At 39.9% G+C, this 17,659-nt stretch overlaps 1 protein-coding gene across 1 annotated transcript in view; it reads left to right on the top strand.

The window, feature by feature from the left end:
• Positions 1-17,659, top strand: part of CD81 (CD81 molecule) — a 98,657-nt gene that overhangs the window by 35,069 nt on the left and 45,929 nt on the right. Inside the window, exon 2 of the mRNA XM_070764901.1 lies at positions 3,731-3,845. Coding sequence (XP_070621002.1) covers positions 3,731-3,845 — 115 coding nt within the window. The remainder of the gene's footprint in view (positions 1-3,730; positions 3,846-17,659) is intronic.

The following is a 17,659-nucleotide window of genomic DNA, read 5'->3' as shown; positions in this document are numbered from 1 at the left end:
TTTACGTTTCTTCAAAAATAATAATTCGGCTTTAACACTGAAAAAAAATTGAGCTTGAAAATCTGCATTATGCCTGGTGGAATTTCAGCAGACATTCAATCTATGTACAGTGATCCCTCGAGTTTCGCAATCTCGATCTTCGCGAAACGCTACATCGCGATTTTTCCACCGATGACGTCACTCCCTTCCTTTCTCATCTTTCTCTCTCTCTTTCTCTATCTTGCTTCTTCCTCTCTCACACTCTCTTCCTCCCTCTCTCATCTCTTTCTTTCCTTCTCTCTCTTTCTCTATCTCTCCCCCTCTTGCTGACGGGCGGCGGGCGGCGGGCGGGGCGAGCGGGGGCATAAGCGAGGAGCCGGGGTTTCCCCTTTGCGTGGGCGGCTGGGAAACCCCGATCTTCGTCTGCTCGCTGCTGCTGCGCCGAGCAGATCAGCTGCTGGGCGGCCGAAGGAACCTTCCCTGGGTCTTCCCCCTCTTGCTGGCGGGCGGGCGAGCGGCGGGCATCAGCGAGGAGCCGGGGTTTCCCCTTTGCGTGGGCGGCCGGGAAGACCCAGGGAAGGTTCCTTCAGCCGCCCAGCAGCTGATCTGCTTGGTAGCGCAGCAGCAGCGAGGAGCCGAATCGGGTTTCCCCTTTGCGTGGGCGGCGGGGAACGCAAACTCCACCATCTACGCATGCGCGGCCATAGAAAAAAAGGGCGCGCATGCGCAGATGGTGTTTTTACTTCCGCAACCCTACATTGCGAAAAATCGATTATCGTGAGGGGTCTTGGAACGGAACCCTCGCGATAATAGAGGGATCACTGTATTTAGTTGATTTCTTTGCCCTTGTCTAAGTTTAGGGATTAGAGTATTTCCAGAGACAAGGAAAATCAGCAGTCCCTGTTCAATACCTGGAATTTGGAATTAGGCACTGAAATAGAAATTAGGAATCTCTCTTCAATTCTGGTACCCTGTAGCCGTGATGGCGAATCTATGGCATTAGTGCCGCAGGTGACACACAGAACCATATCAGAGGGCACGTGAGGCATTGCCCTATGTCAGTCCCAGGGCACATGCACACATTGGCCATCTGATTTTTGGCCTTGTGGAAAGCTGTTTTCACCTTCAGGAGGCTTCCCTGTAGAGTAAAAAAACCAACCCAATAGGCAAACCAAAAGTCCGTTTTTCTGGAAGTCTGTTTTTTGGGAAGCCAGAAGATAAAAAATAGTGCAACCGGGGCGGGGGGGGCACATGTGCAGTGTGGGAATGCCCCGCATGGGAAGATTGTGGTGGCACGCGCACACTCCCATTTTTGGTAGGCAAGAAGAAAAAGTTTCACCATCACTGCCCTATAGTAATAATAGTTAAATATTAACTATATAATAACACTAATTCAATTGTTAAAAATATTACTAGAGCTTTGTGTGACTTGTAGGCATACGCACTGGCAATTCAGAACTGTTGGGGCTCTTTCGATAAACAGGTGAAATCAGTTGATTTGTAATTCACAGAATGTTGATTAAGAAGGATTGTGAGGTTTTTTTTTAATTTGACAGTTTCCTTTGCAAAATCTTCCGAAAGAAAAGTGTACAATGAAATCAATACATTAAAAACAATATAAACATGTATATAGGAACAGGGAAGGAAAGTAAATGTGGAACATAGTCCCATCCATCCAGCATAATACTTGATTGATTGTAAGAGAGGGTAAATGCTAGTCAGAAATGAGGGGTGAGGCCAAATCCCTGTTTGCACTGCAAGTTTTTTTTCTGTTGGGCAGTTTATTGCTAATGGAATTGGCTTTACCAAAAACTGGACGGCATGGCAATTCCTGCAAAATTATTTCAAAAATTGTGCCAAAAAGCCTGTGAAACCTCTTTTTATCAAATTTCTATACCAGTGGTGAATTGTAAATAATTTTGCCATCAGTTTATGTGGGCGCTTGCGCACATGTGCAGAAGCGTCCTGGGTAGGTGGGCGGAGCCTCCTGCTGCTGGCGCTAGCAGTTCTAAGAACCACGGGAGCAACCTACCCTACTGATCTATATCACTTTAATCTCTGTATTAGTTGCTTAAAGCAAGCATAAAGGTAATGTATTTACGTCAAGCTTGATTCCTGTGCCTGCATAAATATCATTCACGTATTGCGAGGAATATGGAAATAGTTTGCCATTGCCCTCTTTCAGGCTGACTTTTCAACTTATAATTGCCTGGTAGTCTCCTTCTCAAGGAGTGATCAGGTCCAAGCATGCTTAGCCTTTCTGAGGTCATATGGGTGAGGTTGTTCTCTGTCACCTATAAGTAAATTGAAATTGGTGAAGGGTACTTAAATGTCTCTTGACAATTGGATTAATGTTCCCTAATACAAAAACAAGAAGTCATTAAGATAGACTTCTGTCAAAAGATTCCTTCATAATTATATTAGAACCAGTTTGGTCCAGTGGTTAAGACCCCAGGCTAGAAATCAGGCAGTTGTTGAGTACAGGTAATCCTCGATTTAAACCACAATATTTGAACTTCAATTTCCTGTTGTTAAAGAAGATAGTTAAATGAATTTTGCCTCGGTTTACAATCTTTCTTGCCACAATTAAATGAATCAATGCAGTTGTTAAATTAGCAGCACAATTGTTAAGTGAAACTGGCTTCCCCGTTGACTGCACTTGCAAAAGTTGATCTTGGGACATTGTAACAGTCATAAATATGAATCAATTGCCAAGGGTCCAAATTTTTATTTTATTTTTATTTATTTATTTATTTTGTCCAATATAAATTGAAAGTTAAGGAGAATAAAAACGTGTAGTAGTAAATATCAGGGAAGGGAAAGAAGAAGAGATATGAGAATAGAATACATCAATGAAGAGTAGAGGAAGGATATATGGATGGGAGAAAAGATATATAAAATATAGGAGAGACAATTGGACAGGGGACAGAAGGCACACTAGTGCACTTATGCTCGCCCCTTACTGACCTCTAAGGAATCTGGAGAAGTCAACCGTGGAAAGTCTAAGGGAAAAATGTTGGGGGTTGGAGGTTGACACCACGGAGTCTGGTAATGAGTTCCACGCTTCAACAACTTGATTGCTAAAGTCATATTTTTTACAGTCAAGTTTGGAGCGGTTGATATTAAGTTTGAACCTGTTGCGTGCTCTTGTGTTATTGCGGTTGAAGCTGAAGTAGTTGTTGACAGGCAGGATGTTGCAGCATATGATCTTGTGGGCAATACTTAGATCATGTTTAAGGTGTCGTAGTTCTAAGCTTTCTAGATGTTGATCAAGTGATCAACAATAGTTGTAAGTTTGAAAAACAGTCATAAGTCGCTTTTTTCAGTCTCTGGTGTAACTATCTGCAGTCCTGCCTTAAGATAAAAGAGATTGGGTGACTTTGGACAAGTCACACACTTTCCAGAATTTGATTCACTGGGTGGTGGTTGTGGGGGAAAGAGGAGGTGGTAGGAGTATTAGTTATGTTCACTGATTTGAGTTATTTATAAAAATTATCAAGCCAGAAAGTATAAGTTAAGTATAAAACTATGTATAAATATGGGATTTCTTTCCATCTTAATTTTGTAAGTCAGTTGTTTTTACGGATATGATAATTGGTTATTTTTTTTCTTCAGAATGTAGATTTCTGTATACACTATTTGTCATATTTCAATGAAATGTTTATAGTATGAACACTCTTTCCATTTATTTGAGGGAATCCCTGAAGTACTCATCTGCTTTCTCTCCCCCCCCCCACCCATTTCTTTTCAGCTGGCAGGAGGGATCATTCTTGGTGTGGGATTATGGATTCGTCATGATTCACAAACCTCGCTCATCTTGCAGTCATCACTACAAGACCGTTCCGCCCCCAATACTTTCTACATTGGTAAGATATTTTTTTTAAAAAAATCTAGGGTTTCTAACATAATGGGAAGGAAACAAACCCCAAATTGTGTGAGGTTATTTTCCCCCATCCCACTTTGTATCTATGGAGCCTCTGCAACTGACTATCACTGGGTTTTGGGAGAGGGAAAATACCCTACTTCCTTGTTTAACACCTATTTAATTGTTTATGATATTTTTATAGTTGTCCATTTCACACAAGTGATTCTGGGCGGATTTATTTATTTATTTATCTATCTATCTTATCTATCTATCTACCTACCTACCTACCTACCTACCTACCTACTTACTTACTTGCTAGTGGTTCTTATATGCCGCCCAACTTCCAAGGGACTCTGGGTGCCTTCCAATGAATAAAAAATAATACATAAAAATAGTATAAAAACATTGCTAAAACCCTATCAAAATATAGACCCTCAGTCATATTCCTAGGAATGTAGAATTCCATTCACTCAAAAATTCCAGGCCTGCTGGAAGAGCCAGGCTTTCATGGCTTTACAGAAGGCCGGTAAGGTGGGAGGAATACGACTCTCTGGAGGAAGTTGGTTCCATAGAGTCGGAGTCCCCACAGAGAAGGCCCTTCCCCATGGGCCTGCCAGCTGACATTGTTTGGTTGACGGGACCCCGAGAAGGCTGACTCTGTGGGCTCTTATCGGCCGCTGGGATAATCTGGTCCTGAGCCATGTAGGGGTTTATAGATGATAACCAACAACTTGAATTATATTTGGAGACCAACCGGCAATCAGTGCAGCTCGCAGAACATTGGTATTATATCCTGGCACACCCATAACAACTTGTGTGGCTGCATTACTAAATTAAAACACAAACCAGCTAATACAATGCATCTAATCATCATCTAATCTAATACAACACATCTAATCATCATCTAATCTAATACAACACATCTAATCATCTAATGCAACACATACGCATAGATATATACAGTGTTCTCTCAATTTTCACGGGTTCGAACTTCGCGAATAGCCTATACCACGGTTTTTCAAAAAATATTAATTAAAAAATACTCCACGGTTTTTTTTCTATACCACGGTTTTCCCCGCCCGATGACATCATACATCATCGCCAAACTAATAATTTTTGCAAATAAATAATAATAATAATTATTATTGTTAATAAATAATTATGTTTATAAATATCAGAATTACTAAGTGTCTTATTCAATGGTGAATACCAGTAATAATGGTGAGTAAATGGTTGTTAAGGGAATGGGAAATGGTAATTTAGGGGTTTAAAGTGTTAAGGGATGCCTTGTGATACTGTCCATAGCCAAAAATGGTGTATTTACTTCCGCATCTCTACTTCGCGGAAATTCGACTTTCGTGGGCGGTCTCGGAACGCATCCCCTGTGAAAATCGAGGGAACACTGTATCCATGTTCAAAGATAAACAATTGACCTCACTCACCGCCATCAGTACCACCTGGCCCAAATGACTAGGAAAACAGAACCCCAATGCCTTGTCAAAGGGTAAGAAGAATTGGAGTTCTCTGAATCTCCAGTAATCTCCAATGTGGAGTAACACATTTCATGCTGGCATAAGAAGAGTAAAAGAATAGGATATCTTTTTCCGGTCCCCTATCCCCCCCCCCACGCCCACCCCGAAAGTCAGCCACAGCAAAATAAAATACAAGAGCAAGCCAACAATTCATAACTGGATAGATTCTCAGAGATCATCCACATAAATCATTGACATCATTATTGCAAATCTAATAGGTGTTCATCCTACCTTTTTCTTTTTACAACCAATGACCCCTTAATTCTGGGTAGGGTCAGGACAACTAAAAAGAGCTTAGTGTTTATTGGCTGGATGCCCTTCCTGAAACTTATGTGGACATTCTCTCGTAGCGCCCTGAGAGAGAAGCATCTGTCTCTACCTAGGGTAGAACACTTAACCTTCCAAGAAGGAAGTGAGCATCTTCATTGCTAGCCATCACACTTCTCTGCAATTCAATGCTCCCACTGCAGCTCAAAAATAGTTATGAAAAGAGATTCCACATTTCAAGACAGCCTGTTCCACAGTTGAGTTACTTATACTGTCAAGTGACTCATTCTTAATGTTTAACTTTTTGTTTTTATTGCTGTTTATTACCCATTGGTCCAAGTTGCTTTCTTCCCCAAACAAAGTGGATAACAATAGAAAATTACCTCCTGAGTCTCAGTGTTTCACTGACATTTCAGTGTCAGAACTAGTTATGTGCAAAGCAGAATTTTTTTTGTTGCCAGAATGTTCTGTTCTCTTCTAGAACATAAAGTTTTACCCCCAAAACTAACATAACTGAAAAGCTCAGGGATATTTATGCATTTTGAAACTAAATTGCAACTGGGACCAAATGAACCACTTCCTGTTCTAATAGGAGTTTGCCAGGGAGTTCAAGAGAAAAAAAACAAGAGAAAAAAGACAATAGAAGTGAGAGATCAAGAAAGAGCTATATATTGATACAAGGAGTTTATCCCAAGAGGTATTGATTACCCATTTGAAAATATAAGGGCTCATTTACATAGATACCTTTCCTCAGCTGTAAAAGACCCTCCTATCCGAGATTGAGGACCTCTTTTCACAAGAGAATCTCAGTCTCATTGTCAGCCCGCTGCTGAGCTGGCTGAAAACATTTATCCAAGGTGATTTAAAATAAAAGTAGCATTTTCCTTGGAAGACAAAATATTGTCTTTGGAAAAAATCTTTGTCACATGGAGGTTGGCAACACCAATTGCCACACTGAAGGACAATCCCCTCTCATTTATCAAAAGGGTTCTGGGCCTCCTTGGCCATTTTTTGCTGTAGATGTTGGGGAGTTTGTATACCAAATCAGGTTTTAATAAAACAATAAGGACTTTTGGCAAGAGAAATTAGTGGAAAAAAGAGCCCAGGTTGAATGGGATCTTCTAAAAAAAAAAGATGTATTGCAGGGCCCCTTAGTGCTCTCTGAGCTTGGTGGTTTTCTTGCAGATGTTTCATTACCCAAACTAGGTAATAGCATTAGTGCAGTCAGTCAATCAGGATCAGGACCTACCTTGGATAATGAAACATCTGCAAGAAAACAACCAAGCTTCAGATCACGAAGGACCTTTCATTCCGAGCTACAAATATTCTCCTTCATTAGGAGGAGAATTGCAAGAGTTGATGCTAACATTTAAGATAGCCAGCCTGCACTTCTCTGGACTTGAGGGCATGAGTGCTCACAGTCACTCATGCCCTCATCACCTCGAGGTTCGATTACTGCAATGCTCTCTACATGGGGCTACCTCTGAAAAGTGTTCGGAAACTTCAGATCGTGCAGAACGCAGCCGCGAGAGCCATTGTGGGGCTTCCAAGATTCGCCCATGTTTCTTCAACACTTCGTGGCCTGCATTGGCTGCCGATCAGTTTCCGGTCACAATTCAAAGTGTTGGTCATGACCTTTAAAGCCCTACATGGCATTGGACCAGATTACCTCAGGAACCACCTGCTACCGCACGAATCCCAGCGACCGATAAGGTCCCACAGAGTTGGCCTTCTCTGGGTCCCGTCAACTAAACAATATCGTTTGGCGGGCCCCAGGGGAAGAGCCTTCTCTGTGGCGGCCCCGGCCCTCTGGAACCAACTCCCCCCGGAGATTAGAACTGCCCCCACCCTCCCTGTCTTTGGTAAACTACTCCAGACTCATTTATATCTCCAGGCATGGGGGAGTTGAGATAGCTCTTCCCCCTAGGCCATTACAAGTTATGCATGGTATGTTGTATGTTTGGTTTTATAATAGGGGTTTTTAATTGTTTTTTATTATTGGATTGTACATGTTGTGTTTATTATTGTTGTTAGCCGCCCCGAGTCTGCGGAGAGGGGTGGCATACAAATCCAATAAATTATTATTATTATTATTATTATTATTATTATTATTATTAATATTAATATTATTAATATTAATATTATTAATATTAATATTAATATTAATATTAATAATATTAATATTAATATTAATATTAATATTAATATTAATATTAATATTAATATTAATATTAATATTAATATTAATATTAATATTAATATTAATATTAATATTAATATTAATATTATTTGAAGAGGAAGATTTAAATCTCAGAACATAGCATATGATGGTAGTGGTAAATGAGACACATGCATGAGCAAGTCACTCACCATAACCAAAATAGGACACAGAGGTGAAGGCATGGTAAATGAATAGAGCAGAGCTATTTCTGAAAATCCATGCCTTGCTGTGTGAGTGTTCCATGCGTCTCAGTATGTAGTCATCTTGGCCACATAACCATGGAAATGTCTTCAGAAAACACTTGGCTAAGAAGCAGTGATGAGTGCCACCCCCTAGAGTAGTTCTCAACTTTTCTAATGCCACAACCCCTTAATACAGTTCCTCATGTTGTGATGATCCCCAACCATGGGTCTAGTGCCAGTTCTCCCAACAGAGCTTTAAGCTGATTGGCAGGAAGGTCAGAGGGACACCCCCACTTTAAACGCCTGATTGGTCGGATTGTAAAAATACAGAATATAACCTTAAATTCCTAACCCCATGGGAAATTTGTCATTTCCCGTGGTCTTAGGTGACCCCTGTGTAACGGTTGTTCGATCCCCAAAGGGCTCCTGACCCCCAGGTTGAGAACCACTGCCCTAGAGTCAGACACAACTAGAAAGGGGAAACATTTACTTTTTATCTTTAGTTTGAGAAAAGGGAAGTCTTGTAAGAAAAATCAAACCGTTCTGAAGCTGTAAATTATGCTGGGTAGCTTACTTAGATATCTCTGCCAATTTTGCTGGGGAGAAGCAAGCACTCAGTTAAACACCCAGCATTCTTTTTTCTGATTCAAAGTAAGAGTAAGTAAAACTAATACAGAACTTACAATTATTCATTTAATCACTAACTGCTGAAAGTCACAACTGTCAGGGTTCCAAGTAACAAACACCCCCAACGAAAGATGATTCTGAGGCTTGAAGTACCTCCAAGTTCAGTTTTATTAGAGATGTCACATTGACACAACTGGGAAAACCCGAATGTGAAATCCCCGGGTTTTCCCCAGCCAAAGAAAGTCAAAAGAGCCATCCCCTGCACTCACAAGTTCATTACGTGGGACAATCATTTCATTGTCCCAAACTGGAGACACCCCCAGTCATTCCCATCCAGGTGCAGGCCAAATGCCCTTGACTCCAAAAGAAAGGAATGTTGTTATGGCTAATCCTCCACCGACTGCTTGCAACCACAACGCACTTCTGAAAACCACTTGCCAAGAAGATTGCAGGAACTAGTCTAAGCAGTTGCCAGGAGTCAAGAGTGACTCGAAAGGCACCTTATTAAATGGTACAGCTAGGCATCTGGAAAAATATATCCATATCTCCCCCCCTTTGAAGCAGTCTATACTGTATTCGGCGGTTTAAGCAATATTTTTAGAAGGCTCTGCTTAGATTCTTTAAGGTATTTGTCATTTCCTTTTAATAACAATGCCTTTTCTACACCTGCTCCAAAGCCATTTTCCCAGATCTTTCATGATATACAACTGGTATTTTTGCTACACCTGGCTTGCTCCAAATTCTTCTTCTCATTGTAATCTTCCTGCTTCCTGGAGGAAAAAGAAGGCTGCCCCTTGAGTACATTAGTTACTTCAATAGTCACTTCTGCCCCCTATTTTTTACATCATATCTCTCTGAGATTGGAAAGTAAAGCTGCATTATCCAATTAACATCCTAGTGACTAGAACTCATTTTAGAAAAATATATAGATTTTTTTTTTTACAACGGTGTGCTTTATGCAGTTGCTGTAACAGTTTCTATGTATAATTTGTAAGGGGAAAGTTTCCAATACATATAACATATGGTGTTGATTTCTTTGGGAGATGAGAAATGAGGAAATACAGTATGTGTCCAAAATATAAATGAAATGGCACAAACAGCAGCCATGTAAAATGTATGTGATAATTATGCTGAAGTTCTTTTCCACATGCCACAGTCCTTATCACTCATCTTCCTTTGCTTATTTTATAGACACTGCCAACTAACATGATCCCCCAGCCACCCACTCAAACAACATCTTAAAATAAAAATTGAGGTTTCCAGGATTGTATTCACTCTGCTGAATCCATCCAAAAGTTCTAATAGAGTCTTTTAGTTAGATAACTCTTACAATTTGCACCCAGAAAGTGCTTAGAGCCAGAAAAATAACGAAGCAGTTTCCTTAGAAGCCACTTTGTTATTTCATCAAAGGCTGGAAGGCGATTTAGTATTTTGTTGTACTTTTGATGCCTATGTGAGAGGCTCCTGTGCCAAAATAACTAAAGGGACTTTCTATTCCAGAACAGCTGTGGCATGTCCTGGACAGTCTTTAAAAAACCTTGATGGTAGAACATGTAGAAACATCTCCCAAGGTTTTGGGAGGAGCAGAACATGGCAAGGAGCCAATCATCCAAAAAAATTTGTTTATTTATTTATTTATCAAATTTATACACCCCCCCCCCCTGTCCTTTTTCCGGGTGTAAAATTTTTCTTCATTTTTCTTTCACAATACAATAAAACAACATAAGCAATAAAAAAACACAGAATCAATGCTTAAAATAATAATTAATAATATTTCTTAGATATGTTAAACATTCAGAGAGAAAAAACCCCGCTAATAATACTTTCAATATGTACTTTTTATCCTCTTCTTTGCTAAGGTAATTAAAATTAACCACACATGAGATATATTTCATCTACAAATAACAATATTATAAAATCCAGTCCCTTTTATTCCCTTTTTCGATAATAAAACATAAACATCTTAACATCTTAACTCTATATCTAATTAAATCCTTTCATCTCTGTGTTGACTCCTTATCCAATGCTGCCACCAGTCCTTATTTCATCATCTGGGTCTTTAATAGATTAAAATTAAATCATCGTGTATTTCTTCAAAAGTATGTAAAAGAAAATACTTCTCAATTATTTTTAATTTCCAACCATTCATAAAACTTTCCCCAAATCTTATAGTAATCACACTCCTCTTTATCTTTAAGTTTTAAAGTAAGCCTATTCATTTCGGCACAGTCTAAAATCTTACATAATATTTCTCTTTTGTCTGGAATTTTATTCAGCTTCCAATTTTGTGCATATGCTATTCTAGCTGCTGTTAAAATATGTATAATCAAATATATTTCTTCTTTATTAAAATTTTCTAGTAAAATACCTAATAAGAATATTTCTGGTTTAAATTCAATAGTCTTTTTCAAAATCTTCTGTATGCATTGCTGAATCTCTTTCCAAAATTTCTTAACTTCTGTGCATGTCCACCACATATGATAAAAAGAGCCTGGTAAACATCTCCCAAGGTTTTGGGAGGAGCAGAACATGGCAAGGAGCCAATCTCAAAAAAGTATTGCCTATTTATTTATTTATTTATTTATTTATTTATTTATTTATTTATTTATTTATTTATCAAATTTATAAGCTGCCCCTCTCTTGACGGACTCAGGGTGGCGTACAGCAATAAAATAACTATAAAAATTAGAAATATCCCAAAATACATATTATAAAACAAATACAAAATTTAAAACCTAATAAAAAACAAACATAAAATCACCTGTCATTCATACTACTGGCTGGAGCAGTATAACATCACTCAACGGCCCCAGGCCTGCCGCCATAAGTGAGTTTTCAAAGCCTTTCAAAAGGCCAGGAAGGTGGGGATGGTACGAATCTCTGGGGGAGAGTTGGTTCCAGAGGACTGGAGCCACAACAGAGAAGGCCCTTCCTCGCGGTCCCACCAACCGGCATTAGTTGGCCGACGGGACAAGGAGAAGGCCAACTCTGTGCGATCTAATCAGTCGCTGGGACATGGGAGGCAGGAGACAATCCCATCTTTGCAGTTGCAGTCTGTTGCAGTCACATTTACCAAAGTTTAGATTACAACCAGCACTGCCTGAGGAGTGGGAAGCAACAGACAATCACAAAGGATCTCAGAAAATAGGCCTCTTGAGTGTAAACTCTTAGCCAGGTTTGGCCTGGATTATTTCATCTCCCTTCTCTGAACTAGAGTTGCTTGCTTCCTAGAAAAGATGTGAAGAGATTGCTCCCTCTCCGTCCTATTTTTCTCTGTTTGTTCTCCAGCAGCTTTCATTCCACCTTGGGAAGGATAAGTGAAGCAGCTGTATATTTCTTTCCATGTTAGAAAAGGAAGGGGGAGGGTTCGCTCTCTGTTCCATCCATCTCTGGCTGGGCCCCCAGGCTGTAGAGCCTGGTTACTGTCAGTGAAAAGAAAATAATAGCTCCTGGAAGTGAGGCAGAAACAAACATGCAGCGATAGGAGAAGGAAGGAAGGAAGGAAGGGGGGGGGGGTAGGGAGAGAGAAGCATCTCCCTTGTAACCGTGTTAGGATCCAAATATCAAACAATCTGCAATCTTGAAATTATGGGAAATCTAGAGCAGTGCAACTCAAGAGCCAACTGGACTTTCTGGTGGGGGTTTTTTGAAGATGTTTTGCTTCTCATCCAACTGAAGAAGCTTCTTGGATGAGAAGCAAAACGTCTTTGAAAAAAAAATCAGAGAGTCCAGATTGCTTCTTGAAAAAGCATCTTTGGGACAATCACGACCTGGATGGCTGAGGATCCCCATAGATATAAAGCAGGAAACGTTTCTTTGCTTTATTTTAGGAAGAAAATTCCAGTATCATGCTTATTTATACATTGGTATATTACTTGTCAAAACTGAGTTATTCCAAGGCAGCAATATATTTAAAATTACAATATTTTAAAAAAATGAGAATAAGTAATAATTATAATAGTAATATAATAATATGTACTATAATAATAGTTTTATTGATATGTGAACATTAAAACCAGAACAGTAGACAAGTGAATTCAAGCTAATTCAGTGTATGAACTGGAACTATTTCACAATCAGACTGAGCTGTTTTTGTGTCTGAAATGTTCTGTTTCAACCATCCTTCAAGCATGAGTGTCAGGCTATTTCTGCTGCCTACCGGATGCCTACAATTTGGCAGTTCAAATCTCACCACCAGCCCAAGGTTGACTCAGCCTTCCACCCTTCCGAGGTGGATAAAATGAGAAGTCAAATTGTTGGAGGCAATATGCTGACTCTGTAAACTGCTTAGAGAGGGATGTAACACTGTATATAAGTCTAAGTGCTATTGCTATTTTGAAATATTCTGCCCTATTGTGAAATTTCTGTTCAGTTGAAAACAAGTGCTGAAACACTCAATTTTAAGAAATGTTGAGTTTCGTTTTCCTTGCAGGCTCTGTCTTTCCTATCCTGCAGTAATACAGTACAAACCATTCCATCTTAATGCTTCTTCTTTTTTTCCTGCTAGCCTTGTCATCTTTTTTGGTTAATTAATGACCTTGTGAGAGAGGACAAAGAAATGCAGCCTACATAAAACTGATAAATTTGATAAACAAAATCTGAGTCTAAAGAGGGTTGGGAGTGGAAGGAGAGTCTCAGAAATAATCCCTTCTAGTTTTGAGTAGAGTAAAAATGAGGGAGGGGAAAGCTATTTTCAGACTTGCAAGACTGCTACTGCAATCTTACAATAAGTAATTTTAGTATTCATGGTAGGGGCTTCTTATCTGGACTACTTCAAAGGACTGACACAGCCCTAGAGTAATGTATCAAATGCAAAATAAAGTTTTCTATTTAATAACTTTAAACAAATTACTGTAATTGAATTTGCTGCCTTGCTATAAATAAAGTAAACACACATGTTTTCCATTTTATTTGAAAGCAAATGAACGCCCCAGTGATAGGTATCCTGTCCAGTAAATTTTCTCACGTTTTGATCAAATATATGTGGCATTTGGTTCTTGGAACAGAATAAAAATTGTGTTAATTTTTCTTGATGTCTGTTTCCTTTCTGCCTTGACATAGTAAAACCATGTATTACATTACTTTGCAGCTCAATATATTACGGTCTTCTCATAGGTTTGACTTTTAGGTTTAACTTTTCATCTTATCCAGATTATATAGTTGCTTTGCAAATTTGTATGTTTGAATGAAGTTAGTTATGAATTGATCTTTATTATTTCTTGGTGTCTGAGAAAGAATAAAATTTTAGACTACAATTTTACCTCTAATTCAGATGCACAGCCAATATTTAACATTTCTTTGGAAACTTCTGCATCCTCACATTCAGTTTCCCTTTCCTTTTGTTTTATACTGTTCTTTATTTTTGTTGTTTTTGCCTTTTTAAAAAAATGTTGTTTTACCCTTCGCTTCTGAAGTCTTTAATAGAACTCCATCGGATAAATATTTTTCCTATGAGACATAAACTTAGAACCAATTTAAACAAAAGGGATGTTTGTGGGAGTTAAGCTAATGAGAAAAGCAGAATCAACCTACTGCAAAATTAAATAAAAGCGAAGAAAAATAGAGATCTTTAAATAAGACTGTATTTTGATATTATGTGTTATGTATAACAGTCGCGGAGGCGCAGTGGTCAGAGTGCAGTATTGCAGGCTATTTCTGCTGACCACAGGCTGCCAGCAGTTTAGGAGATCCAATCTCACCAAGCTTAAGGTTGACTCAGCCTTCCATGTTTCCAAGGTCAGTAAAATGAGGACCCAGGTTGTTGAGGGCAGTATATTGACTCTGTAAACCGCTTAGAGAGGGCTGTAAGGCAGGGAGAAGCAATATATCTAAGTGCTATTGCTTTTGCTATTTACTCATTTTGCATCTGCTGTCCTGGAAATTTATCAGTATGAAGCCAAGCAGATCTACAGCATAGACAGCAAATGACCAGAAATTCCAGAGATTTTTCCAATCCCATGGAAAGTTCTTTCTCCCTTCCAGATGGATAGGAATAGCCTCTAGTCATAGCCACATCTGAATAACTCTGCTCCAACTCTAGACTTGTGCTTAATAATTGCCATGTTTAGCAGTGAGGCACACTTGCTACTGGTGAAGGTAGACTGGATAGCAAAGCCTAAGTAGCAAAGCAGGAGAAAGAAAACTTCCATCCTCTACTCACAGGTGATAAGAGTGTGATATGAGAATTATTAGATCATGCCACACACACACTCCTCTCTGACCATTAAATGTTATGTGTGGATGTGATTGAGTTAATTGACTGCTTTTTAATGTAATGGGATTTTAGCTTATAGTTTTTAACTATTAGATTTGTACACATATTGTTTTTGCATTGTATTGTATTGTGTGAGCATACAAGTCTAATTAATAATAATAATAATAATAATAATAATAATAATAATAATAATAATATCTCTGTAATGCTTTTTTATTGGCAACTATGAATCTTGTACATGAAATGTGCAAAGAAACTTATGAAAGGACTCATAGTTTATAGAAAAGTACCCAAAGGTTTCCTGCTCTTATTTATTTTATTAAATTTATATGCTGTGCATCTACCCGATAAAGATGGCTTTTGCATGTGATGCCTTGAAAGTCTGAGCATTTGCAAAGAAGTGACAGCTTTAAAACTTTCAAGGTGCTTTCCTTCTGAGCAATTTAGAAACGGGTGTCAGATGCGAAAGTGAAAAGTCTGTGGCTCTAGAACAAAGTTTCCCAAACTGAGACATACAGTACCTCAATGTCATCTCCCTTGTGGACCTGCAGTAAGAGTGAAAAGCCTTTTTGTGGCACATTATTAACAATATTCCACCTTTTCCAAAATTGCATTGTATTGTTTTCACTGTTCATTTTTGTGAATTGGAATTTCTAGGAGAGGTATGTACATTACACTAAAGGCAAATGTGATGGTAAAAGAAAAGCAACATGGTCTACTAGCTAAGGCATCAGGCCAGAAAGCGGGAGACCCTGAGTTCTAGTTCTAGGCCTTTGCCATGAATGCCATCTAGGTCAGGGGTCTCCAACCTTGGCAATTTTAAGACTTGCGGACTTCAACTTCCAGAACTCTGGAAGTTGAAGTCCACAAGTCTTAAAGTTGACAAGGTCAGAGACCCCTGATCTAGGTGATCTTGGGCCAGGCTCTCTTTCTCACCCCAACCAGCCTTAAAAGATTATTATAGTGTGGGAAAGAAGAAGAGGAAGTGCTGGATATGTTTGCTACATTGAGTTCTTTGTAAAAAGTAATAAAGGTGAGATACAAATAAATAAATAAATAAAATAAAGTTTGGGATTTCCTGACCTAGAGCAGGAGTGTCAAACTCTATTTCATTGAGGGTTGCTTCCGTTTTTGGCTGCGACGGCCTCCAGCAACCTTGTGTCAGTGAAAATGGAACTTGGGAGGGCCAAGCTCCATTTTTAGTGGCAGAGGCACTGCAGGGCAGTCCTTTGCTGTTTCCAGGGCAGCCCCACAGGCCAGATCTAAACACCCCATGGGCCGAATCCAGCCTGTAGGCCTTGAGGTTGACACTCCTGACCAGTGATTAGCCACCATTCCCAGCACCACCAGAATGGTTCCAGAAGCACGCATGCGCACGACACATAATTCACCTTCTGCGCATGCGCAGTAGCTGAATATTGCATGAGGATGCACGATTTCCAGGGGTTTCGTGCTTCTGCCGGAAAGCGAAAATAAGGTAAGTTACCCAGCCTGCATGTTTGCCATCTGTCAGTGCGGCGATGGTGCCCTGAGTGACTCGTGGTCTTCGGGAGCACAGTGCTACTCTTCCCAAAGGCCACAACTCACTCGGGGCGCCATTGTCACACTGAGAGATGCCTGCGGTGCAGGAGAGCAGAAAGCAGGCCATACGGCCAGAGCTTTGGCAGGATGCTTTTGCTGCTGGCTCCAGCTGCCACTCTAGCCGCCGCAATGAGATTCAGCTGCTGCGCATGTGCAGCAGCCAAAATCTCACACACCGACGTCCTTCCAGCAGCAAAAATTGCCCGTTTCTTTGCTTCCACGCATGTGCAAAAGCAAACAACCTGGTAATTTTTACTAGAATCGCTACACCCTCTATTGTTGCCACCGGAATGGCGTTCCCACCGTTCTGGCGCCAAGCCCATCCCTGCTCCTGATCTAGAAGGAGTAGGAGAGGCTCAAGGCAGGATGAGGCAAAAGTTCCTGACAATGGGATAATGTCTTCACCACAGAGCGTCAGGGTTAAAAAGAATTAGCTAATGATATGATTCCTGGTATACTGGAGCTAGGTGGGGAGCAGAGAGGTATAGAGCCAACCCATGACGGACAAAGTCTGCCAGGCAGAGATACGCTTTGCCTTAATTATCTCTCTCTGTAAACTTGGTACATTCTCCAAACTCTGTTACTATGACTCAGTTTAAGGAAGTGAAGCTGTTTACTTGGTATATAAAATATTTTTAGATATCCTGTATGCGAAGGAGTGCAGTTACATTTGTCCTGCAGGTACGAGATGTGTTTAAAATGTCAGCGACCCATAACAACATGCTTTGGACTGACGTGAACTGAATAAGATCATTTACCATTCACATACTAGATTCTATAGATACAGTGTTCGCGGCTGATGTTGTTCCATCTCATTTCATACTCTTTCCAAATGAAGGAGAGCCAAGGATGGGGCTTCCATTCCTGGCGTTTGAAGCATTCCCTCCCCCCAGGCTTTGCTGTATGTTTATTTAGGCAGCCTTCAGAAGCAAAATTTAGTTTGGAAATTCTGTCCAGGGGTGGGGAATTTATGCTTGGCTGTTCTTGCTCAAGAGGCCTTTTTTCTGTTCCGTTGCTCAACATTTTGTAAGAGTTTAATGTAAGCCACAGAAAATAGCAATGCCACAAGAGAATTCTAGCATTTCTCCATAGTGGGTGGAGCTAGCCTCCATGAATGGGAAGACAGTGCCCTTTAGGCATTCAGGACCGAGTCACACATATAAAAACACCTCTGTAGCATCACCCCCCCTT

The sequence above is a fragment of the Erythrolamprus reginae genome, chromosome 1 (assembly GCF_031021105.1).
Source record: "Erythrolamprus reginae isolate rEryReg1 chromosome 1, rEryReg1.hap1, whole genome shotgun sequence".
Taxonomy (NCBI): domain Eukaryota; kingdom Metazoa; phylum Chordata; class Lepidosauria; order Squamata; family Dipsadidae; genus Erythrolamprus; species Erythrolamprus reginae.
This window is presented reverse-complemented; position numbering and strand designations above follow the sequence as displayed.